The sequence below is a fragment of the Bufo bufo genome, chromosome 3 (assembly GCF_905171765.1).
Source record: "Bufo bufo chromosome 3, aBufBuf1.1, whole genome shotgun sequence".
NCBI classification, from domain to species: Eukaryota; Metazoa; Chordata; class Amphibia; order Anura; family Bufonidae; genus Bufo; species Bufo bufo.
Window position 1 is genome coordinate 373,255,539 of NC_053391.1, and position 27,764 is coordinate 373,283,302.

Sequence of the window (27,764 nt, forward strand, 5' to 3'; positions counted from 1 at the left end):
GACTGTTGGTAAGCACCCAATCCTGTTCGGAACATTGTGCTCCTTTATTTTTTTTTCTCTTAAGTTTATACTTTTAATTAATTAACACTTCTCTACGTATGACATAACACTGTTTCGGTCTCTGTTATTAGCTCCTTAGTTACCATTTAAAGCAGCTGTCTGAAATACAGTGTCTAGAAATTTTTTCTAGAATCACATACTTAATTCAGGGTTTTTTGTTCTAATAAAAAAAATTCTAGCTGTCCTTTGTCAACTGGATTTTTATGAAATTTGTCTAAACATAAAAAATGTATGTAAAATGCTGCTCAAAAAAAATATTTTTAAAAATTCGAATATTTTTTTAAGGTAATTCTTCATTTATTTGAGCTTGGTGTGTGACTCCAGTTTTACTTCTGTCTGAAGATGGCAGAATGAGAACCGCTGATATATGTTGCTTTACTTTTTATTTTTTATTTTTTTTTAAATACACAATTTAGTAAATTATTCCTGGGGCCGATCTACTTTTTAGTTGATTTTGAAGTTTGACTCTTTACATTTAGTGTTCTTTTTCCCGTAATAAGAAGAGTGGCTTACGCAAGTTGGGTGTCAACAGACTACACAAGTAACAAGGAATCCAAGTCACATGGACATATAGAAGTACTACAACTTTTTGTCTATATTTTAAAGTTGGGGGCGAGTCAGACAGTCTGAAGTACGCCAGTCATCCCAATGATCAGTCATTGCCTGATTCCATTTATAAATCACTGTGGAATTTGTAGCAAATCACATTCCTGTCTAACCGCAGGCTCCAGTGGGTCTCCAAGTGTGGCAAGTGAATGTTTCTCAGGTGAATCATGGTGGGAACTGGGACGTGTTCTTTGTCTGTGCTTCTTCTCTAAAAAAGGCATGATTGGGCATTTCATGTGTCACCCATTAATAAATTTCATTTCAAGTTATTTTGATTTAATTTGCTTTTAAGTAGGTTTTTATTTATAATGTAAACTAATTTAATTGAGAATTTTAGTATCAGAATTGAAGGAAACCACGTGATGACTATACTATTTACTTCTCCTATCTGCTTAAAGGTCTTGGCAAGTTAGCAAAATTATTTTAAACTGCCATTAAGTCATTGTATGGGCAAGATATGCAGATTCCAAATACACCGGTGTCATGATTTTATTTTTATTTTTTTCAAGGATCCAGGACTGATAAATCTAATTTATTCCATTTTTAAGGATCCTATTTCATTATACTAGGATCTCTTGTGTTTTCTGGTTCTTTTTTTTCTTTTACTTGGTAGAATAACACAAAGACTTTCAAATACACAAAAATGTACAGAACTGAAGTGTGTGCAGAGGCTAAGACATGCCTTTATTACTTCGGTTCTATTCATGTCTACAACCGCCAATAATTGAACAAAATACAAAACAATATGTGTGTTAACATATCAAAAAACTCCTAAATAATTAGAGCCACACAAATGACAATACAAGAATACATCTTTATTGAATCATCCAAAAAAGGACCTCATATACATAATCATAAGCAATAATGATAAAACCTTGCAAAAAGTGCTATGAAATTAAAGAAAGCCCTCCCCACATAAACTGGAGTCAATAGGGTAATTATGCTGCCCCCAATGGTGGCTGTAAATAACACGGTTTAACACTGGGTTCCAAATACAGTATATACCAACAGCCTGAATGAGCCGTACATAGAAAATAACACCCCCATCCACCAATTAAACAGTATATTAAGCAGCCAGCAGTAGGGGAGACAGTAAATATGCCACACCGCTAATATGCAGTCAGTATATAAATACCATGATGTTATCATACTGTATGTTATAACGTGTTCAATGGGAGATATGAAGCTGACAGTCCAATAATGGAAGTATCATAAATCCCAAGTGGAAGATACACATGGTGTAAGAACACACCGTATAGTCAGCACAATCACCAATCTACCATTGAAAAACATGCAGCAGTCCTGAAGGCATAGCAGAGCAAGCAGTAGATCAAAACATAACTATACGAAGCAGTGTAAGGAGAGCCAAGACCCCACGTACGTTTCGCAGACGTGCTTCTTCAGGGGGGGGGGAAGCACCTATATATACCCGTACTAATGATGCTATCAAGTTCATTATCCCTCACATGTGGAACGCATCAGCCGTCACGGCATGATGCACACCATGGAAATCACACAATGTAACATCCAGGACCTGCCCACGGAACATCACATGATCGCTATGTGATCTGTGTGTAAGGAAGGTGCTAACCAGGACCTGCCCAAGATGTGTCACATGACACCCTCAGCTGGATTAATTTTTCCATCACGTTATATACTGCTCGTATCCATGGTTATCACCACCCTGCAATCCAGCAGCAGAGGCCATGTTTGTTCACTATAGGCAAAAGCACTTTTTCCTATAGCGTGAAAGCACCAGGGTGGTGCCTGCACTTGTTGGCACCACCCTGCCACTGTTTAGTGTTTAGTTTATATGTTGGGAAAATTTCTAGGCTTGCACGCTGGATGTGCACCGCAAAGATGGGCGAATGTCCGTCCTTTTTGGATAAGGCTATTTGATTTTCATTCACTTACACAGTATGAGTCTACTATACATTTCCCCTCTTCCGCTGGTTATCCTGCTTTGAACATGATTGATTACCCATGTCTTCTAAAATATCTGTTTAGCATAGTCCTCTTCTGACTCAACCTCTGCACTGACTTCACATTTCTTCATCATTCTTTCCATTTATGGTTTGTCTTACTCTCTTCCTCTTTCTCTCCCTTCTGTCTAGATTTGCTTTTTACACCAGTATCCATCCATGCCATGGCTCTAACCATTTTAGAAGGATGACTTTTCTTTCTGTAGAGATTTCATTTGACACAAATTTTAACTTATTTTTTTAAGTTAAATTGCCCTATGTTTTAAAGGCCCTGTGAAGAAAAAAAATGAAAACTTTTTAAAAATATAAAAATTGAAACGAAACTCATAAAACAATGTTGTAATTGCATTTTTCCCCCCAAGTCTATACTATTTGGAATTTTTCCCAGCTTCCAACTATATTGTATGCTATATTAAATGGTGCCAAATTGCCACTAGAAATTACAACTTGTCCTCCAAAAAATAAGCCCTCATACAGCTATGTGAATGTACGACTGTAAAAGTCAAAAAGTTATGACTCTGAGAAGGCAGGGAGTAAAAAAACATCTGTAAATGCATGGTCTGATTTACAGATTGCTGGGGCTGTGTTTCTCTAAACTGATGTTCAGGAAGCTTATTACTCTAGATAGAACCGTTTCTACCACCACTGTAGTTTGGCCTTGTTGACGTGGCATTGCAGGGTCTTACATAGCCCATGTAGACGTGGCTTGTAAATGGTCTTTGTCTATCCATCCTTCCTAAAAGTATCATGTTCTTTGCTCAGAAGACATATTATCATTGTGTCAGCACTGATAATGCTGCTCCACTACATTAGTTAAGGCTAAGTTCACTTTGGTGTTTACTTTTGTTGATCTGCCGTGTTTATAGGAGCAGAACAGCAAAAACATTAACAGTCACATGGTGGACATAAACAGCGCCTGATGGACCCCAGTGACCATAATGTCCATCATTTTACAGGACAGTATAGTGCAGCATGCTGTATGTTTTGTTTGGTGTGTTTGGCGGAATCTGCAGTGAAGTCTTCTAATGAAGCCTCCAACGCAAACGTGAATCCAGCTGGCCTCTGCCGTTCTTTTTGCTTGATCCTTCTTGCTTTGGGATTCCTTTTATAACTGACAGCAGCCTCAAAATGGGCTTGTAAATGCTGGTAGTGTCCACTTTGGTTCTACCTCTCTGTTTTGCAGCATCCCAACCAAGCACCATTGTTCCCGTTTGCTTTGTTCTTACTTTTGAATCTTCATCTAACATTTGGAGCTGTGTAGACCTAATCCATTACAATGTAATGTGAAGGCACGTTTGAAATCCAGACAGCAGTCTGCTCTGTACACCAGGCCTACATCGCAGACAGAGTTTTCTGTGGCTTATACAGTGTTACGGTTTATTAATTATTCATATAAATATTTCGGGTGAATAACATTGTATGTGTCTCTACAGAACTCATTTTTTCTTTTGTTCCTTGAGGATGCGGTAATGGCTTACCAACCTACAATGATTAAGACTGTTGTAATGTATTCATGTATTCATATCTCCCAAAGATTACCTTTCATTGCAGACACTGTATATGTTAAGTCCATAAAACGTGCACTGTGTTTGTCTCAAAATAGGACTTTATTTGGTCAAAGCCCTTCTTATACAGACTTTGGCAAATGGTGTTTAGGACTGGCTCCAGGGAGATGAAATTGTGGCTTTTGCAAATATGAACTTTTAGCAGAAGCAGATGTCCAAAGCATATTACTCAGGCCCTGCCAAAACCATAGGATAAAGTCATGCTGACTTCATTTTGGACAGCTGGTTAAAGTTGTCAGAAAACAGGCCCATGATGCATTAAGTCAGTGTGGTGGTGCTATGAGGGAGAAGCAGTCTGAGGACCCTTGTACATATTTACCGCAGAAAGTGAGTTGTTTTACAGTAAGTAGAACAGTGGTTTTCTGCATTTTACAGAACCGTACATAGCCTTCTTTAATGCTTTTTGGAGGATTATGCTGATTGACCATCATAAATTTCGGCTTGCACAGTTACATTCTGCAGCTGCGCCAGTGAAAGAAATTATACTGTTTTGTTTCCATCGCTTATTTTGCGCTGTAAGTCTTCTAGTCTTATGACTTGCTGTTTTTATATTCTGTTTTTTCTGGCTGAAGCTCAGCTGGAATAATAGACAGCATGACCTGTTACTGGAAGTAGTGTTGGGAGATCATAATGTGCTCATTCCGTCTACCTAATTCAGGATCACATAACAGTGTATGAGAGCTGGAAGCCCATGTTCAAGATCTCTTTACAGTAACAATCATGCTATTATCCGAACTGTCAGAAATGAGGTGTATTACTTGTTTCTACTGGGTTAATTCATCAATCCGCTTATGATCATCTGAGGTACATTTAAAGGGGTTGTCCCACGAAAAATATTCTACAGTTTTCAAACCAGCACCTGGATCTGAATAAGCCACTGAGTTATTCAATAAAATATATCTGTATAGCGCCACCTGCAGTGTTTTTTTAAAATTATTTCTTTGATCTGCTCACTGAGAAGGCCGCACATGCTCAGTTTTAACCTTTAACTGCCTCCTGAGCTGTGATAGGGAGAGCTGAGACACGCCCCCCTGAGCTGCAGCAGGAAAGACCCACCCCTTGAGGTGTCCGCTTGATACCAATCTAGCGGAGCACTGAATGGGGAGATCTCTGGATCCATGTGAGGTACATGGCTGGTTCTGGCTTTGTTAGAAAAAGATAGCCATGTACTATATGATGTATGATTTTCATTCTTTACATTAGTCATGGGATAACCCTTTTTAAATACCTTGAAGATTTAAGAAAACCACTCACAGAGACCATTTTATTGCCGGCTTGTCCATTCATTATTACTACTCGGAGGTGCATTAAGACTTATTTACAGGCATTGTCCCATGGGGTGAAATAAAGCATGCAAGTTAGCTCATATAAGCCAGGCCAGAGACTCATCTGTAGAAAGTGGTGTTTCAGAGTTATTTAAAGAGAATAAGAATTTAACTCCACTAATGAGCATCTGGAGCCATTTACACCTGCATGGCACAAGAGTGAAAGGTGGTGACTAGGGATGAGCAAACTTGTATTTTCAAGGTTCGGGTTCAGGTTATCTAAGAATTCCATTATGGATTCCACCACCACAGACCATAGTAACGGAATTCATAACTTTCTTAGATAACCCGAACCTTGTATGCCGAACTTGAAAACACAAGTCCGCTCATCCCTAGTGGTGACACCTTGGGGTGACACCTTGGAGATTTACCCATGTGTTTGCAGATCTGGCATGGTTATTTACTTGACAACTTGAATTAGTTCAAACTTGACTCAAATTAGTTCTGTCTAGCAAGTTATGTGATCTGCAGAAATCCCCGATCTGCAGTGGAAATATAATGATCAGGCATCACATTAAAACCACTGAGAAGGGAAGTGAATAACACCTGTCAAGGGCAGGGATATATTAGGCAACAAATGACCAGTCAGTTCTTGAACTTGTGTTAGAAGCAGATAAAATGGGCAAATGTAAGGATCTGAGGGACTTTGACAAGGGCCAAATTGTGATGACTGGATAAGAACATCTCCAAAACAGCAGGTCTTGTGATATGGTTAGTACTGACTGAAAGTGGTCCTAAGAAGGTCAGCTTGTGAGCTGCAACATAGCTGCCAACAGCTCATTGATGGGAACATGGAACAGAGGCTAGCCTATTTGGTCTGACCCTCCAGAATAGCTATAGTAGCACAAATTGCTAAAAAGTTAGTGTAGGTTATGATATAAGTTGTCAGAACACACAGTACTTTATCAGTTTGCTGTCTATGGGGCTGTATAGCTGAAGACCAGCCAGAATGCCCAAGCTGACATGAGTTCACCACTGAAAGCACCTACAGTGAGCAATGGAGGAATGTGGTGACCTGGTCTGATGAAGCAATCATGTGGAAGGCCAGGTACATGTCCATCATTGACTGTTGACTGGTGAACACTGCTGGAATCCAAGAAGAATGAGTACAGCATGATGTAGGACTGGTGGTAGATGTCCACAGCAGATGAGTTGAAGTACAAGTCCAACAAAGAGTAAGGCTCTGTCTGGCAAAAATAGTTATCTGTGGGCAGAAGAATGGAACAAGTCACAATACTCAGGCAACGTTTGGATAAACCGCATGGACTGAAATAGACTCGCACAGGAAACAAGAGAGTTCCAATCTCACAAAAATTGGCCCCCTTGATTAAGGGGAAGTAAAAGGACAAACCTGCAGCCTCCAGTGGTAAGGAGTGAAAGTGCGGCACCCTTAAAGTGTAAAACAGTAGCCTCTAGTGGTCAATTAGCAGGTCAACAGATTCCTAACACTTACCTTGGAAAAGAGATTGCGTCAGGATGCACTGTGGACAGATGGCAACCCAGTGGAGGCAGTGTGATGCACTGGACAATGCTCTACTGGGAAATCTTGACTTTCATCTTGATGTTACTGTGATTGGTACAACCTAGCTAAGCATTGTTGCAGACCAAGTACACTGCTTTATGACAACTGTAATACCTAATGGCAGTGTCCTCTTGTTGCACCTTGCCACACTACAAAACATTGAGGAATGGATTGAGGAGCATCATAGAAAGTTTATGGTGTTCACTTGGACTCCAAATTGCCCAGGTATTAATCTGATCAAGCATCTCATCTATGGCATGTACTATAAAACAATTAGCGGCCTTGTGTTGTAACTTGCAGGGCTTAAAGGGAATATGTAATCATAAAATTACCTCTTGTTTAAATCCTGATTTTATGTTATACATTTTGTTTCGAATTATTATTATAATTTTTTTTTAAGGCTTTTGGCTATTTTATTTTATTTTTTATTATTATTGCTTTGTACTCATTATGAGCTAAAAATCTCATAATTTTTCAATTGGTATTTCTTAAAAATATGGAGTTCTTTTCTCTGTACAGACAAGAGATGCTATACTAGCAGATTCAGAATTTTCTCTCTGCTCCGTCAGACAGCTAGTTGACGGGCTCCTTATCTCTGATTTCTGACTCATTGAAGCTCAATCCTTTTCTTACTATAATATTTTTTCTTATTGTCCTCCTCTAAAAACTATAAAGCAAAAAATAGTGTTGAGGACCTTTTAGTAATTTAGAGATAAGGGTTATTAGATGACCGGCACAAAGTTAAAGTATAATTCTCACAGCTAGACAAACAGTTAATCCTTTGTGACAGAACGTCTCAAATTTTTTATATAGACCAGTTGAAAAAATGATTTTTTAGCCCAATATGAATAAAATGCAATCATAAAAAAAACTGTCCTCGAAGGTGTACATAACCTTTAATGACTTCTATGGGAGAGTTTTCTAGGCTGCTCTGTGACCTGTGCAGAGGTCAGGAGGGAGTAGATAAGCTGTGATATCACCTATTGTGAATGGTGGATCCTGTTGACTAAATAGAGGTGTTAGTTGTCACTGTAATTCTGCCTGTGGTGATAATAATAATGGGTACTAAAAGTTACCTGTACAGAACCAGAAACCATGACCTATTATTAGGCCTTGTGGCCATTGTGAAAATTGCTGTATTATTGACTTTTTTTTTTTTTTGAACATAAAAATGTGATTGAAACAAGTCATTTTCTGATGACACATTCTCTTCTTGGTGCCAGATATCACAGGACACCTTCAGAGAAGTCTTGTGGAGTCCATGCCTTAACGGGTCAGAGCTTATTTGGTGTCAAGAGTGTGACTTACACTGTATTAGGCAGGTGGTATGTTTTGTTGTGAATGGTGTATGTATATGGTTGTGTTGTTTTTATCTGATGAACTATCATGAATTGGTTTGCAATCCAAAGCTTTAAAGGGGACCTGTCACCTCTCCTGACATGTCTGTTTTACTAACTACTTGCATTCTTTTTGTAATAACAGTTCTGGACCATTTGTTCGATTCTATGTCTTGCCTTTTCTTAATTATTCCTTCTAGAATTTGAGTGAATTGCCAGCAGTTTGCAATGAAGATCCAGATGAGTTGTACAAGTTGTGGGGGGGGGGTGTCTGCACAGTCTGACACTATCCAGTCAGTGCTGCGAGTATTAGATTGTGCAGGGACACATCCCCAACTGGAAACACACAGATGGACCTGATGGAAATTCATTCATTAACCTATAGTATGTAGGTGTGATATATAGACCACCTAGCCAAGTCAAAGAATTAGATGATCTACTAGTTGAGGAAATGGCTAAAATGACATTGAAAGGGGAAGTTATCATTATGGGAGACTTTAATCTTCCTGATGTAAACTGGAAAACCAAAATAGCTAGTTCTGCCAGAAGATATTCTAAATGCCCTACTAGGATTATCTCTACAGCAAGTAGTGGAGGAGCTAACCCGGAAGGAGGCCATTTTAGATTTATCTGTGAAGGTTCTCATTTATCCAGGTCATGGTATATATGTAAAGAATAAAACAAGGCAACTGGACTTACTGTAGATTTCTTGAAAACGTTTCACTCGTTCTTCCAAGCTCGTTGGAAGAACGAGTGAAACGTTTTCAAGAAATCTACAGTAAGTCCAGTTGCCTTTGATTTATTCTTTACAGACATTTTAGATTTAGTATTCACAAATGGGAATTTGGTATCTGATATTACTGTAGGGGAAAGCTTGGGATCTAGTGATCACCAGTCAGTGTGGTTTACTATAAGTACAGTGACTGAGTCACACCACACAAAAACAAAAGTTTCAGATTTTAGAAAAAATGACTTTTCTAAAATTAGATTAGAGGTATACGAGTCCCTATCAGATTGGAACAGTTTCAATGGAGTCCAGGAGAAATGGGACTACCTAAAAGTGGCACTATTGAAGGCAACAGATAATTGCATTAGGCTTGTCAGTAAAAGCAAAAAAAGGAAGAGACCACTGTGGTACTCAACAGAAGTGGCCAAAATCATTAAAAAATAAAAGATAGCATTTAGTAATTATAAAAAAAAAAAAAAGACAGGATGACAGGCTAATTTACAAGATTAGGCAGAGAGAGGCCAAGCAAGTTATAAGAGCTTCTAAAGCACAGGCAGAAAAGAAATTAGCTCAGTCAGTGAAAAAAGGCGATAAGACATTCTTCAGATACATAAATGAAAAAAGAAAACTAAAACAAGGAATTACCAAATTAAAAACAAAAGAAGGAAGGTATATGGAAGAAGATAAAGAACTAGCTGACTGCCTCAATGAAGGAAAAGGAAAATTAAGGAAAAGGACCTCAGTTAGGAAGGAAGACTAATGAATCTTTTGATGCATGTGTCTTTACAGAGGAAGAGGTTCTAAGTCAGCTGTCTAAAATTAATACATATAAGTCACAAGGGCCTGATGGGATACACCCAAAGCTATTAAAAGAGCTTAGCAGTGAACTAGCAAAACCATTAAAGGGAACCTGTCACCTGGAAAAGACAATTTACACTAATCACAGTACCTTAAAGTATCTCTCATAGTGTGCCCAAAGATGTATTCATATCTTCTTTCTGCGTTGTGCTGTCTCGAAATCGACTTATAAAACTGTGTTTGGCACCTTTTTGAAGTCGTGCTGAAGTCACGGGGGCAGCGGCCTCCTTGACTCAACCGTCGGATAAGCCCGCCCCTATGCCGCTCCTCCGCATATTGATGGACATTTTTCCCTGTAGCCGTGACCGCGCTCTTCTTGCGCATGCGCGTCCTGCCGCAGCGCGATCCCGGCTACGGCTCCCTCCCTCCCTGGCATCTGCATGTTCACTGAGCCTGCGCTGCAGTGCAAGCAGACAGTGATCGTGCTCACGCCGCAGGGGAGAAGCGATGGGCGCGAGCGTGCTGTATAGGAACGGCGCAGGCGCAGTGAACAATAAGATGCCAGGGAGGGAGCCGTAGCCGGGATCGCGCTGCGGCAGGACGCGCACGACGCATGCGCGAGAAGAGCGCGATCACGGCTACAAGGAAAAATGTCCATCAATATGCGGAAGAGCGGCATAGGGGCGGGCTTATCTGACAGTTGAGTCAAGGAGGCCGCTGCCCCCGTGACTTCAGCACGACTTCAAAAAGGTGCCAAACACCGTTTTAAAAGTCGATTTTATGAGACAGCACAACGCAGAAAGAAGATATGAATACATCTTTGGGCACACTATGAGAGATACTTTAAGGTACTGTGATTAGTGTAAATTGTCTTTTCCAGGTGACGGGTTCCCTTTAACAGATTTATTTAACCAATCACTGGTAACAGGAGTCGTCCCAAAAGATTGGAATTTAGCAAATGTTGTGCCTATTCACAAGAAAGGTAGTAGGGAGGAATCGGGCAACTATAGGCCAGTAAGCCTGACATCAATAGTGGGGAAATTAATGGAAACTATACTTAAGGAGAGGATTGTGGAACATTTAAAATCCCATGGACTGAAAGATGAAAAACAGCATGGGTTTACTTCAGGGAGAACATGTCAAACTAATCTTATTGATTTTTTTTGATTGGGTGACTAAAATAATAGATGGCGGAGGTGCACTAGACATCGCTTATCTAGACTTTAGTAAGGCTTTTGATACTGTCCCACATAGAAGGCTTATCAATAAAGTGCAGTCTTTGGGCGTGGACTCCCATATTGTTGAATGGATTAGGCAGTGGCTGAGGGACAGACAACAGAGGGTTCTAGCCAATGGAGTATATTCAGACCAAGGTCTTGTTACCAGTGGGGTACCTCAGGGATCTGTTCTGGGACCCATATTGTTTAATATCTTTATCAGCGAAATTGCAGAAGGCCTCGATGGTAAGGTGTGTCTTTTTGCTGATGACACAAAGAGTTGTAACAAGGTGGATGTTTTTGGAGGGAAACACCAAATGGAAAAGGATTTAGGAAAACTAGAGGAATGGTCAATAATCTGGCAACTAAAATTTTATGTTAAGTGCAAGATAATGCACCTGGGGCGTAAAAACCCAAGAGCAGAATATAAAATCAGTGATACAGTCCTAACCTCAGTATCTGAGGAAAGGGGTTTAGGGGTCATTATTTCAGAAGACTTAAAGGTAGGCAGACAATGTCATAGAGCAGCAGGAGATGCTAGCAGAATGCTTGGGTGTATAGGGAGAGGCATTACCAGTAGAAAGAGGGAGGTGCTCATGCCGCTCTACAGAGCACTAGTGAGACCTCATTTGGAGTATTGTGCGCAGTACTGGAGACCATATCTCCAGAAGGAGATTGATACTTTGGAGAGAGTACAGAGAAGAGCTACTAAACTAGTACATGGATTGCAGGATAAAACTTACCAGGAAAGATTAAAGGACCTTAAAGAGGACCTTTCACCTTGAAAAACATTGTGAACTAAATATGCTGCCATGGAGAGCGGCGCCCGGGGATCTCACTGCACTTACTATTATCCCTGGGCGCCGCTCCGTTCTCCCGTTATCCCCTCCGGTATCTTCACTCACTAAGTTATAGTAGGCGGTGTCTGCCCTTGTCCTGTGGGCATCTCCTTCTCCTAGGCTGTAGCGCTGGCCAATCGCAGCGCACAGCTCACAGCCTGGGAGAAAAAAACCTCCCAGGCTGTGAGCTGTGCGCTGCGATTGGCCAGCGCTGCAGCCTAGGAGGGGGAGACGCCCACAGGACAAGGGCAGACACCGCCTACTATAACTTAGTCAGTAAAGATACCGGAGGGGATAACGGGAGAACAGAGCGGCGCCCAGGGATAATAGTAAGTGCAGTGAGATCCCCGGGCGCCGCTCTCCATGGCAGCATACTTAGTTCACAATGTTTTTCAAGGTGAAAGGTCCTCTTTAACATGTATAGCTTGGAAGAAAAATGAGACAGAGGGGATATGATAGAAACTTTTAAATACATAAAGGGAATCAACATGGTAAAATAGGAGAGAATATTTAAAAGAAGAAAAACTGCTACAAGAGGACATAGTTTTAAATTAGAGGGGCAAAGGTTTAAAAGTAATATCAGGAAGTATTACTTTACTGAGAGAGTAGTGGACGCATGGAATAGCCTTCCTGCAGAAGTGGTAGCTGCAAATACAGTGGAGGAGTTTAAGCATGCATGGGATAGGCATAAGGCCATCCTTCATATAAGATAGGGCCAGGGGCTATCCATAGTATTCAGTATATTAGGCAGACTAGATGGGCCAAATGGTTCTTATCTGCCGACACATTCTATGTTTCTATGAATAATACAGGACTAGCACAACTTAGTTATATGAAAAGATACTCCAGAATTGATATTTTATGGGGATTCCAAGTCATTACTAAAACAGACTGATACCCCCTAATTCTTTCGCCTTCATGTATCGTTTGGTACTGTGCCTTATGCCCATGTGTATAGAAGCAGTCACTACCTGTCGCACATTTACATTGTCTATATAGTACATTTTGAATGAACTTGAGAAGTTCTGTAACTAGGGTTCATTGACCCCTTTATGATGAACACATCAGTAGTATTGTTCACTCTGAATACTCAAGTATACTGTTGGCTTTTTTTTTAAATATAAGGTCAATGAACTGAAATGTGTCCTTGCCAAATGGAGAAGCCAGTTTAGAGCGAACATACAATAGATACACTCTGCTTACTCTCTTTGTATTCATAGCAGAAAGAAATGACTAAATACTTGTTGAGTAGATAAAAGACAATGCAGATTAGCTGGAGGACGCAGACCAAATACTTCTGGGGTGGGCCAGTATCCACCAAATGTTGTGAATTTGTGCAACAAAACCATTTTTCACCTCTTTGTGCAAAAACTCAGATCTCTTGTGGTTTGCTTAGACTAGCTTATAGCTTTCAAATCTAAAGATGGCCGTACACATAAGACAATTGGCTAAATCCTCCCATGTACCTTTATATGTAGTAAATAAGATGAGGGGATAAAGCTGATGTTGAAATCCAACATGTCCAATCCTTATCTCATTCGAGATCGGCCACTGGGGGAAAAGTGCTGAGTAGTAATTTACAGGATCTTAAATAGCATTTTAAGAAAAGAGCTATGTTTTTCATTATGGTCATAGAGTAGGGGTGGCCAAACTTTTCTGATCTGTGAGCCTCAATATTAGATTGTACCAAGTGACGCAGTACCATCTGAGACATCTACAACACCTTGACATCATGTGCCATACATGTCGGATAGGTGTGAGTTCCACTTCTGAGACTCCTGCATATTTGGAAAATGTTCGCTGCTTCCATGTTATGTGATCCATAGTTGACGACATTATGGAATGCATGTAGTACTTTTAGTCCGGCTGCCTCTCGCCATGCACTGCAGTGCTGCCGCCGGAACTCCGCCCCCGCCCCTATTATAGTCAATGGAGATGGAGCGGCAGTCCGGGGGCACACGTGAACTAGCAGCAGGACGGATCCGACAGGCTGTTCACCCGCTGGAATAGCCTGCCGATGTCCCCTGCCGCTAGTGTGAAAGTACCCTTATTCAATCAAATATATCTGTATAGCGCCACCTGCTATTTTTTTTTCTCTTATTTCTTTGTCCTGCTCACTGAGATGGCCGCACATGCTCAGTTTTATCTGTCAACTGCCTCCTGAGCTGTGATAGGTAGGGCATAGACACGCCCCCTGAGCTGCAGCAGAAAAGACCCTCCCCTTGAGCTGTCAGCTTGATATCAATCTAGCAGAGCAATGAATGGGGAGATCTCTGGATCCATGTGAGGTACAGGGCTGGTTCTAGCTTTGTTAGAAAGAGATTGTCATGTACTATTTTAATTTTTTTAAATTAGTCATGGGATAACACCCCTTTAAGGCCACACAGCGATGTGCCTTTACCATTGATCTTCTGTCCTTTGTAGTGTTTCTCCGTATTTATGTGATGTTTGATTGCAGAGGTCTAGAAGACATGCCATCGTTCACTAAAACGTGATGGCAGCAATTGCCTCTTGACGCGCCACTGTGTTATGGAAAACCCTTCAACTATCACTATTATATGACCATGTGGGTTTAACTAAAACCTAGTTGATTAGGTCATAAAAATTAGTCAGTCTCTTGTGCTGCATATATTTTAGGATATACCCTATTGTAAAGAGAATAATAATGTCGTACTGCATGTTTGATTTCTGCACTTGGTCTATTTCTAAGTGGTGAATATAGCACACGCAAAGGAAATGGGAAATGGAAGAAAGGAATAGAATTTTTTTTTAACCTTCCAGTTCCTATAAATTAGGCTAGATTTATTTGTGTTCATTTGACCACATGGTGCCACTGTTCTACCAAGGCTTTTTGGGATAGTTAACCAGAACCTTTGGCTGTAGTATGGCAGGGCTGCAGTGTATTATTTTTATGCCTTTAGATGTTGGATCTGTTCTCTGCTGTTGTATTCCAGTTACGAGTAGCCTGATGCTGCATGCAGTCTACATACTCTGCCATATTCTGATATCATGTCATTGCTTTAGATGGCTGTGGTCAGCACAATTTCTGAAGACGGTTCTGCGTGTTAAAGACCATCTGTCAGCAAATTTGTACCTATGAAACTGGCTGACCTGTTGCATGTGCTGAAGGCATCTGTGCTGGTCCCATGTTCATATGTGCCTGCATAGCTGAGAAAGATTATGTTTTGATATATGCAAATGAGTCTCTAGGAGCAACGGGGGCGTTGTCATTACTCCTAGAGGCTCTGCTCTCTCTGTCAATCAAAGTGCAGAGGGCAGGGCAGTTGCAGAGCTGGGCAGTATAAATGTGATCACACCTACCTGGCCCAGTCAATCAAAGTGGAAAGAGAGCACCATTTGCAGAGAGACCAGAGCCTCTAGGTGTAATAACAGCGCTCCCGTTGTTCCTAGAGACTCATTTGCATATATTAAAGCTTAATTTTTTATGAACATGGGACCAACACAGTCTTCAGCTGTCAGGAGCACATGTAACAGGTCAGCCAGTGTCACAAGTAACAGGTCAGCCAGTGTCACAAGTTCACAATAGATAAAGTTTTCTATTGACCACATAAGCTCTTTTTAATCAAAATGTTGCTACTAACACCTCATGCACGTAACCGTATTTTGGGTCCGCATCCGATCTGCATTGTTTTGTGGATCGCACACAGACCCATTAATTTTTATGGGACTGCAAAAATTACAGACAACACGCGGATGTCATCTGTGTGCTGTCCGCATCCATGTGGCTGTTCCGCACATTCCTGTCCTTTTTGCGGACAAGAATAGCCAGTTCTAGGTAAGGTAGTGAGTAAACTACAGCATGCACACAGACAGTATCACTATCTTGCGGATCCATGGTTTGCAGACCGCAAAACGGATACTGTCGTGTGCATGAGGCTTTACACAGAACAGTCACTTTATCATCCTATTTTTTATTTATTTTTTGGATCTGAAAATACTGATCGATCACTCATTGACTTACAATGATTTTACTGCCAGATCCGATTTGTTCTGTTTCGATGTAACACAACTACCTCCTAACACATCCGGATGCATCCGTTCTGTTAACATCAAACAGAATCGTTTTGGTCCGTTTTTAGGATCCTCTGCCGGAAAAAAACTGAAGCAAAAATGCATGTGCCAAAAAAAAAAAAAAAAATTCTAATTGTGCCTATTCTGGTGCTTTTTTATTGTGCCAAATTAATGTATCTCGGGACCCACAAGCCAGATTTATCGATTGTGACTTCTTAAGAAGTTGCAAAACATGTTTCAGTCATAAGTGGAGTAATATCTTAAGATAGAAGTTTTATAAGAGACACTTAATCAGAAAAGGATATTTTGTTTTAAACTCAATATTCATAAACATTTTTTTTATTTATTTTTTCGAAAGTTTGACTTTCTTTGTCATATTGGCAGTACTGTGCATTTGAAAATTAAAGATGTAGTTGTAGAATTTGGATAACAGTATGATAGCTCTATTGTTCTCTTGATAGGCTTAGATAAAGATCACCACAGAAGTGCATTGTACTTATGACTGTGTCATGCTCTAATTGACCCACTCATCCCCCATCCTCTAACTGAGACAGTCAATGAGGCAGTTTGCTGTGCTAAAAGTCTAAATGAGGATGTTAAAGAGCCAGGACAGGAAGTAGAATACATGGAGTGACTGGAAAATGTTATCCAGAAATTCTATCCGCCTGTTTTTTGGGGAAACCCCCCCTCCCCCCAAAAAAAACAAAAAACATTAAAATATTCACATATAGGCTGTTACTAAACAAGTTGATAGAAGTGTTTGTTGTCGGGGATCGCTCTCTGACAGGGGGTTGCAATTACAACCTTCTCCTCTGACAACGGGGTTCAAGTCCAAATGGTGCTTTATTTTGGCACTTCAGCACCCGCAACAAACAAAAATAAACACCTGCCCGTCCAGGCTCTAGCTAATACAGAGGTCGTGTCTACCTCACCTATATAGAGCGCAGTTCACACAGGACTACGGCTTCCCTCAGCCATGAGATCCAGCAGCCTCCTGGCTTTCACACATTCTCGTGGCCCCCAGCCCTCCTCGTTAGAACCACACAGAGCCGCTGTTGACTTCCTTCTCCACGTTCCCCCTCGGGCTCCTACACTGAGGGCTAGCTGGTTTATCCCCCCAGTGATTACACCCAGAAGGCCTCACCTATGGTGGAATAGAGGTGTGAATTGAACTATCCATCCCCTCTACACCTCTATCCTGTATGCGGCCTGTCACTGCCTCCAACCCTTTAAAGATGTATCACATTTATCAAACATTGTGTGAGAGTTCATAAATTTAACTAAAATGCCGGCAACGCACATCCCTCAAAACTGACTTAGGGTACTTTCACGCTAGCGTTTTTCTTTTCCGGCACTGAGTTCCGTCACAGGAGCTCAATACCAGAAAATAACTGACCAGTTTTATCCTAATGCATTCTGAATGGAGAGCAATCCGTTCAGGATGCATCAGTTCAGTCCCTTTTTTACGTTTTTTGGACGGCCAAAAATACTGAACACTTGCCGGAATGCCGGCATTAATTTACATTGAAGTGTATTAGTGCCAGATCCGGCAATAAGTGTTCCGGCAAAACTGATCCGGCTTTTCGGTCTGCGCATCCGCAGACCTTTAAAGATGCAGAAGAAAATTAAAGATCCGGTATTTCAATGCATTTGTCAGGCGGATTCGCATCCGGATCCGTCTGACAAACGCCATCAGTTTGCGTCCGGATTGCCGGAATCCTCTGCTGCAAGTGTGAAAGTACCCTTATAAAACTTCCCCTCAAGATAAATCTCCTCTTTTAGGTTTTCTCATCAATAAAGCAAGTATTTTCCCATTTACTGTTACATGTGGAAGTGCTCAGAAATATTTCATCCTTGTTTTCCATTATCGTGAAAATTGCAGGAAGATGTTAATTGTGAATTAATAATTGGATGAGGTTTTTATGAACTAATCCAGGTTGATGACACGTGATGATGTGAGTGTAGCCTTGATAAACTTGTGTTTATAGGGGGCCCTGATTCATTTTGGACAGTATTGTCTGAGCTTAACCTTTTCATGTATTGCCTATATTTGAATTTCTAGCAATATGTCCTATTAAATGCAAACACCTCAAGTATTTATATGCAGAATATCCAATGTAAAGATTTCCTCCTCACTTTACAGGTTAGCTGAAGTAAAACAGTTGTTGCCCCTACTACCATAACTATAACAATGTATTTTAATATTGTGCATTTTACATATGTGCTATTATAGTTATATATTATTATTTTTATTTATTTCAGGGTCCACACATAGCTTCTGTGACACTTGCTGCTTATGAATGTAATTCGGTTAATTTTCCTGAACCTCCATATCCAGATGAAATTATATGTCCAGATGAAGAAGCTGTAGAAGGAGGCATTTCCTTATGGGTGATCATCTCCAAAGTCAGACTGGAAGCCTGCATGTGGGTCAGTATGAATAAAATTATATCAGATTTGACAGCCGACCGTACTTTTTATTAACCCTGTTATTAACCAGGCCATTTTTAAGTTTTGTGCTTTCGTCTTTTTTCCTTTCTGCATTTCCAAAAGCCATAACTTTTTAAAATTTCCGTTTATGTAGCCTTTATTTTTTCTGGGACAAGTTGTGTTTTTCAGTGGCATCATTTAATTAACCATGGTTTGTATTGGAATATGAGCAAAAATGTCTTTTTAAGGTGAAATTGAAAAAAAAAAAAGACACAATTCCACCAAGGTTTTTTGGGGTTTTGTTTTGACAGTTCTCACTGTGTGCTAAAAATGACATGACAACATTATTCTGTGGGTGAATATAATTACAGCAATACCAAACGTATACAGGTTTCATTATTTTTTATTACTTGTAGAAAAATAAAAACCTTTTTTAGGGTAATTTCACACTTGCGGCAGAATCACAATCCGGACGCAAACTGATGGCATTTGTCAGACGGATCCGGATGCGGATCCATCTGACAAATGCATTGAAATACCGGATCCGTCTATCCAGTGTCATCCGGAAAAACGGATCTGGTGTATATATATATTTTTTTTGCATTTTTAAAGGTCTGCGCGTGCCGGAACACGGCACTAATACACTTCAATGTAATTCCGGCAAGTGATCAGTATTTTTGGCCGGAGAGAAAACTGCAGCATGTTGCAGTATTTTTTCCGTCCAAAAAAAATAAAAGGGACTGAACTGATGCATCCTGAACGGAATGCTCTCCATTCAGAATGCATTAGGATAAAACTGATCAGTTATTTTCCGGTATTGAGCTCCTGTGACGGAACTCAATACCAGAAAACAAAAACGCTAGTGTGAAAGTACCCTAAAACAATGTTCAGACACTCATAACTTTTTTTAATACTTTTGTCTCCAGAGCTCTGTGAGGTGTAGTTTTTATTGATTCCATTATGGGGTTCATACAGCTTTTTTATCACACTGTATTCAATTTTTTGCGGGGGGCAATGCGACCATCTTTTTGTTCTGTTACGCATTCACCACACATGATGGATATGTTTTTATATTTTAATAGTTCAGACATTTCTGACGCGAATTATATATTTTTTTTATATTATTAAAATATTTTACTAATTTTATTAAAACATTTTACTAATTTATTTTGAACCCCTTACAGGGCTTGAATTTGCAATCTTCTGATCACTTTTACCATAGACTGCAATAGTATGCTATTGCAGTCTATGGAATTTTGACAGGCTTCCTGTTAAGGAAGGCTTAATGTCTTAATAGGTAGCTTACTGTGGCAGGCCTGGGAGACTTCAAAGGCCCTGGACTGCCATAGCAATAGATTGTAGTCCTGCAATTTCACAGTGAGAACTCCTCCAATTGGAGGATAAAGGGAGCTCCCTCCTTCTGTCTACAGTAAACCCATATTTGAGGGGTTAAATGACTGGGATCGAAGTCTTCTCTGGTCCTGGTCCCTGCCAGTGGGAGTCAGTTGTATTATTGTACACTGCTCAAAAAAATAAAGGGAACACAAAAATAACACATCCTAGATCAGAATTAATTAAATATTCTTCTGAAATACTTTGTTCTTTACATAGTTGAATGTGCTGACAACAAAATCACAAAAAAAAAAAAAATGGAAATCAAATTTTTCAACCCATGGAGGTCTGGATTTGGAGTCACCCTCAAAATTAAAGTGGAAAAACACACTACAGGCTGATCCAACTTTGATATAATGTCCTTAAAACAAGTCAAAATGAGGCTCAGTAGTGTGTGTGGCCTCCACGTGCCTGTATGACCTCCCTACAACGCCTGTGCATGCTCCTGATGAGGTGGCGGACGGTCTCCTGAGGGATCTCCTCCCAGACCTGGACTAAAGCATCTGCCAACTCCTGGACAGTCTGTGGTGCAACGTGACGTTGGTGGATAGAGCGAGACATGATGTCCCAGATGTGCTCAATTGGATTCAGGTCTGGGGAACGGGCGGGCCAGTCCATAGCATCAATGCCTTCGTCTTGCAGGAACTGCTGACACACTCCAGCCACATGAGGTCTAGCATTGTCTTGCATTAGGAGGAACCCAGGGCCAACCGCACCAGCATATGGTCTCACAAGGGGTCTGAGGATCTCATCTCGGTACCTAATGGCAGTCAGGCTACCTCTGGCGAGTACATGGAGGGCTGTGCGGTCCTCCAAAGAAATGCCACCACACACCATTACTGACCGAATGCCAAACCGGTCATGCTGGAGGATGTTGCAGGCAGCAGAACGTTCTCCACGGCGTCTCAAGACTCTGTCACGTCTGTCACATGTGCTGAGTGTGAACCTGCTTTCATCTGTGAAGAGCACAGGGCGCCAGTGGCGAATTTGCCAATATTGGTGTTCTCTGGAAAATGCCAAACATCCTGCACGGTGTTGGGCTGTAAGCACAACCCCCACCTGTGGACGTCGGGCCCTCATATCACCCTCATGGAGTCTGTTTCTGACCGTTTAAGCAGACACATGCACATTTGTGGCCTGCTGGAGGTCATTTTGCAGGGCTCTGGCAGTGCTCCTCCTGTTCCTCCTTGCACATAGGCGGAGGTAGCTGTCCTGCTGCTGGGTTGTTGGCCTCCTCCACGTCTCCTGATGTACTGGCCTGTCTCCTGGTAGCGCCTCCATGCTCTGGACACTACACTGACAGACACAGCAAACCTTCTTGCCACAGCTCGCATTGATGTGCCATCCTGGATAAGCTGCACTACTTGAGCCACTTGTGTGGGTTGTAGACTCCGTCTCATGCTACCACTAGAGTGAAAGCACCGCCAGCATTCAAAAGTGACCAAAACATCAGCCAGGAAGCATAGGAACTGAGAAGTGATCTGTGGTCAGCACCTGCAGAACCACTCCTTTATTGGGGGTGTCTTGCTAATTGCCTATAATTTCCACCTGTTGTCTATCCCATTTGCACAACAGCATGTGAAATTGATTGTCACTCAGTGTTGCTTCCTAAGTGGACAGTTTGATTTCACAGAAGTGTGATTGACTTGGAGTTACATTGTGTTGTTTAAGTGTTCCCTTTATTTTTTTGAGCAGTGTATATAGCTGGCATCTGCAATATAAGAAGCTGGCTTAGCTTGTGAGCCCGCTACATACATCCGTTTAACCCAAATGATGTACATGATTTTGCATAAAGGGTTAATAAAATATTTATTCCAAAACTGAAAGTTTAAAAGCTGTATACACCTTTGGGGACAATTTTTTTTAATGATTGCATTTTACTCATTTTGGGTTAAAAGTTTTTTCAATTGGTCTTTATTAAAATTATTGAGCTGTTTTTCTAGCTGTGTAACTGGTACTTTCACTTTGTGTTGTTATCTAATAACCCCCTTATTTCTATATTACTGAAAGGTCATAAACACTTATTTAAGCCACATTCTTATCAGTACGGTAGGAACTAATGGTACTTTCGAACTAGCGTTATTCTTTTCTGGCATAGAGCTCCGTCCTAGGGGCTCAATACCTGAAAAGAACTGATCAGTTTTATCCCCATGCATTCTGAATGGAGAACAATCCGTTCAGGATGTCTTCAGTTCAGTCTTTTTGACTGATCAGAAAAAGAAGATAATACCGCAGCATGCTACGGTTTTATCTCCGGCTCCAAAAAACTGAACACTTATTTTTTTTTTTTTTATTTTTTTTTTTTTTACATAGGAATGTATTAGTGCCGGATCCGTCCTTCCGGTCTGTGCATGCGCATGAAAAAAAATGTGAAAAATAAATAAATAATAGAAACGGATCAGTTTGTCCGTATGACAAACGGACAGACGGATCCATTCTTGCAATGCATTTGTAAGATGGATCAGGATCCTGATCAGTCTTAAAATGCCATCAGTTGGCATACGTTTTGACGTATACGGCAGGCAGTTTCGGCGACGGAACTGCCTGCCAGATTCCTCTGCCGCAAGTGTGAAAGTACCCTAAGCTATAATGAGTGTTTATAATGTCAGAGAGCAGAGATAAGGAGCCCGTCAGCTCCCGGTCTGACTGAGCAGTGAGAAAATACAGATCCTGCTAGTAGCATTTTTAACCAATTGCAATTACAATTTTTAACCAATCGTACAATGCAATAATAATAAAAAAAATGCCACCAAAGGTGTACATAGCCTTTAACATTGGACCGAATGTTCGCCTTAAAGAGGACCTGTCTGCTCTCCTAACATGTCTGTCTTAGTAAATGTGTATTCCCCACAAAATAACTTTGGGGAGCATTTTTCCTTGTAGCTGTGCATTTATGTAGTTGCTCTGTTATTCCTACTGGAAATGTATGAATTTTCAGCTGGACATTGCCGTTTTACTTGTAAGTAGCGTGTATCCATACACAGTCTGGCACTGTCCAATCAGTGTCTGTAGGAACATACTCTGTTGACAAGAGAAGTAGCACTCAGTTGCCAATTTAGTCTACTTTCATACTGGCGTTTTAGCTTCCGTTTGTGAGATCTATTCAGGGCTCTCACAAGAGGTCCAAAACCAATCAGTTTTGCCCTAATGCATTCTGAATGGATAAGGATCCGCACAGAATGCATCAGTTTGCCTCCGTTCAGTCACCATTCCGCTCTGGAGGCAGACACCAAAATGCTGCCTGCAGTGGACTTTTTGGTGTCCGTCTGATGAAACTGAGCCAAACAGATCCGTCCTGGCACACAATGTAAGTCAATGGAGACGGATCCGTTTTCTCTGACACAATCTGGCACAATAGAAAACGGATCCGTCCTCCATTGACTTTCAGTGGTGTTCAAGATGGATCCGTCTTGGCTATGTTAAAGATAATATAAACGGATCCGTTCAGAATGGATGCAGACGGTCGTATTATCTGAACTGATCTGTCCATGACAAAACGCGAGTGTGAAAGTAGCCTTAGTCATATATTTCCAGGAGGAATACCAAATAAATGGTGCAACTCAGAGTTTGATGATAAGCTAGACCAACATTGTTAAATTATGGAGAATGAAATGGTTTACTAAAACAGACATGTCAGGAGAACATGGTTTTTTTTTTTTGGTTTTTTTATAAGCATGCTGCGTTTAGCTCAAACACTTGCTCACTCCTTTCACCCCTAATTTTGAATTCTCCACTGGGACTCCCTCCTCCATTCTTAATTTTTTTGCCTTAAGCCTCAAGAAATGTTTGATTTAGTGCAGCAAGAATATCTGTCTGAAGACCTAACGGAAGTAAGTATTGACTGTAGCCCACTTGTGTGAAATATCAGATCTGTTAGCGGGCTTCTGACTTCCCAGTGACATCTTCGAAGTGGTACCAGATAGTACATGTCCTATGTTTCTCTAGTAGGTGTAATATATAGCATATAGCTCCACATTTTATAAATAATGTATCACAGTTTCTAAATTTCATTTAGAATATTTGAATCATAGTTTTGATTCTGTCTTTTTTTTCTTTTTAAACTAACTGCAGGGTGCTGGCACTGCTATCGGTGAACTGCCACCATACTTCATGGCCAGAGCAGCCCGTCTGTCAGGGGCAGAACCTGATGATGAGGAGTATGAGGAATTTGAGGAGATGTTGGAACATGCCCAGACAGCACAGGTGGGAATAGCAATCCTTTATCTAAATCCCAAATGCTCACATTATTTCCTGCCTGAATGGGAGAACATTCCTAAAGATGACCACGTGTTTGCTCACTTACCCTGCTGTGGAAAAACACATGGAACAAAAGATTGAAAATGTGGGCTACCTTCCTCCCTAACCCTTTTATCATTACTTGTGATCAAAGGAAACCTGTCAACCACAAAAGTCTCCTTTACAATACAACTTCATTAAAATACCACTAAATGAGTCCTCTGCTAAATGGATGAGAGGGCTCATAGAGTGGAAGGGCATGTGTGGTAAGTATTCTGGCCCAGTAAAGATTGTCAATAAAAGAACCATTAAAGAGGACCTTTCACCGCTCCTGACTGCCTTTTTTAATAGCTTCATGCATTCTCCATGTACCGTAATAACAATTCTGGAACATCTATTCTTATGGCTCTATGTTGTGCTATTCCTTTATTAGTTCTGCTAGAAGTTATGGAATGAATTGCTAGCAGTCTGCAGTAAGGGTACAGAAGGGTGGTAACCAGTTGGGGGTGTGTACCTGCATAGACCCACTCCAATCAGTGCTGCCATTTTCAGTCTGTGCAGGTACATCCCCCCAACTGGTTACCTCCCCTCTGTACCCTTACTGCAGACTGCTAACAATTCATTCATAGCTTCTAGTAGAAATAATAAAAGAATGGCACAACATAAACACATAAGAATAGATGTTCCAGAATTGTTATTTCATGGGGAATACATGTAGCTATTAAAACAGGCATGTCTGGAGTGGTGAAAGGTCCTCTTTAAATATGATTATTAGCTTATACGGCAAGTTATTTACCACACCCTGATAAGCAGACACCAGTTTGCCCTATCCAATGCTTTAACTTGAGTAACAAGTTCTGTGTAAATACTGTAAGTGGGCATGGGTGGTCGAATAGTGCTTTGGATTTGCTAGGGACACTATGAGAGAGATTTATCAAGATCAGTACTTTCTGTGCCCGTCTTGATACCCCCTGCGCTGCTGGAGGTGCAGGCCTCGTCATAAATTAGGTACATCCTCTGGCAGTCCATCTTCTAAACAGAAATCTACGAAAACTCTGAGCTACCGTCCATTTCTGGCTTCATTTGCACCAGAAAGCTGGTGTAGATGAAGAAAAATTTGCTGTGGCTGCTGGCCATGCCCCTTTTCTGAAAAAAGGCGAGGGTGGTATAAAAACTGCCAATGGTGGCTTTTTTCTTCTAAAGTTGTGTTTAAAAAGTCGCAATTGCGTAGTTTGTGACTTTTTAACTCCACTTTTCTGGTGCAAGCTAAATGCTAAATGATAAAGCTCCCCCTATAGGCTTCTTGAATTGGCTTCATCCATTAATGACTGGCCGTAGTATCTATCTCAGATATTTTTCATTGCGGTAATCACTTAGGCATGGTTTATAAGTTCTATATTGTAGAAATTGTAAAATGGAAAGTCTAACGTTATTAGGTTGTGAAACAAATTATACGGGAAATTCCAAATTACTCTGTGTTCAAAAACACAGTAATGAGTCCCATCAGGGTAGATGGTTGTTGTAGGAAGTGATATCATTACAAGATAGGTCCTGGGCATTACAACTTTTCTGAAGAAATTGAAGCTGTACGTAAAGCTCTTTGGTGTTACAAAGTAATGGATGCATCACTCTAAAACCATGGGATCACACATACAGTCGTGGCCAAAAGTTTTGAGAAGGACACAAATATTAGTTTTCACAAAGTTTGCTGCTATACTGCTTTTAGATCTTTGTTTCAGTTGTTTCTGTGATGTAGTGAAATATAATTACACGCACTTCATACGTTTCAAAGGCTTTTATCTACAATTACATGACATTTATGCAAAGAGTCAGTATTTGCAGTGTTGGCCCTTTCAGGACCTCTGCAATTCGACTGGGCATGCTCTCAATCAACTTCTGGGCCAATTCCTGACTGATAGCAACCCATTCTTTCATAATCACTTCTTGGAGTTTGTCAGAATTAGTGGGTTTTTGTTTGTCCACCCGCCTCTTGAGGATTGACCACAAGTTCTCAATGGGATTAAGATCTGGGGAGTTTCCAGGCCATGGACCCAAAATGTCAACGTTTTGGTCCCCGAGCCACTTAGTTATCACTTTTGCCTTATGGCATGGTGCTCCATCGTGCTGGAAAATGCATTGTTCTTCACCAAACTGTTGTTGGATTGTTGGAAGAAGTTGCTGTTGGAGGGTGTTTTGGTACCATTCTTTATTCATGGCTGTGTTTTTGGGCAAAATTGTGAGTGAGCCCACTCCCTTGGATGAGAAGCAACCCCACACAAGAATGGTCTCAGGATGCTTTACTGTTGGCATGAAACAGGACTGATGGTAGCGCTCACCTTTTCTTCTCCAGACAAGCCTTTTTCCAGATGCCCCAAACAATCGGAAAGAGGCTTCATCGGAGAATATGACTTTGTCCCAGTCCTCAGCAGTCCATTCACCATACTTTCTGCAGAAGATCAATCTGTCCCTGATTTTTTTTTTGGAGAGAAATGGCTTCTTTGCTGCCCTTCTTGACACCAGGCCATCTTCCAAAAGTCTTCGCCTCACTGTGCATGCAGATGCGCTCACACCTGCCTGCTGCCATTCCTGAGCAAGCTCTGCACTGGTGGCACTCCGATCCCGCAGCTGAATCCTCTTTAGGAGACGATCCTGGCGCTTGCTGGACTTTCTTGGACGCCCTGAAGCCTTCTTAACAAGAATTGAACCTCTTTCCTTAAAGTTCTTGATGATCCTATAAATTGTTGATTGAGGTGCAATCTTAGTAGCCACAATATCCTTGCCTGTGAAGCCATTTTTATGCAACACAATGATGGCTGCACGCGTTTCTTTGCAGGTCACCATGGTTAACAATGGAAGAACAATGATTTCAAGCATCACCCTCCTTTTAACATGTCAAGTCTGCCATTTTAACCCAATCGGCCTGACATAATGATCTCCAGCCTTGTGCTCGTCAACATTCTCACCTGAGTTAACAAGACGATTACTGAAATGATCTCAGCAGGTCATTTAATGACGGCAATGAAATGCAGTGGAAAGGTTTATTTGAGATTAAGTTAATTTTCATGGCAAAGAAGGACTATGCAATTCATCTGATCACTCTTCATAACATTCTAGAGTATATGCAAATTGCTATTATAAAAACTTAAGCAGCAACTTTTCCAATTTCCAATATTTATGTAATTCTCAAAACTGTACAGTTTTCTGAGCCAAGCACAGAAGTGGACCAAAGAAGACAAGTATAAAGGAAAGACTGACCCTTCTCTCCTTTGTCTCCAAACCTACGTGTTTGATCCGAACCTAAAGGAGCATTCCAGCATGAAATGTATGCCCTGTAATATGCCTAGGGAAGAGCAATAAATGACTTCTTTCCATGTTTGGTGTTCTTTAAGTCATGTACTGACCCCTTAGGGCCTGCAGTAGGCATAACACAGTTTATCAATTTTATCTGGTGTGCCAGATATTTGGGTGGCCAGGCTTGTGTCTTTGCAGGCTCAAGCAATGGTCCAAATTCTGCATTACCCATAAAGGATCTCTCCTGTGGATTTAATGGCATATCAGAACACTAGTCTTGATAAGCTTCCTCCATAGACTTTCTGTTGAGCCCATCTCCTGCAGTGAGTAGAGACAGTGCTCTGTGTGAGGACTTCTTTTTCCTCATTTTAGTGATCTGTGGAGGAAGGGGGTCTCAGCCAGGGG

General features: G+C 40.9%; 1 protein-coding gene across 1 annotated transcript in view; it reads left to right on the forward strand.

The window, feature by feature from the left end:
- Nucleotides 1–27,764, forward strand: part of VMP1 (vacuole membrane protein 1) — a 178,446-nt gene that overhangs the window by 72,172 nt on the left and 78,510 nt on the right. The window contains 2 exon segments of the mRNA XM_040424665.1: nucleotides 18,273–18,440; nucleotides 23,904–24,035. Coding sequence (XP_040280599.1) covers nucleotides 18,273–18,440; nucleotides 23,904–24,035 — 300 coding nt within the window.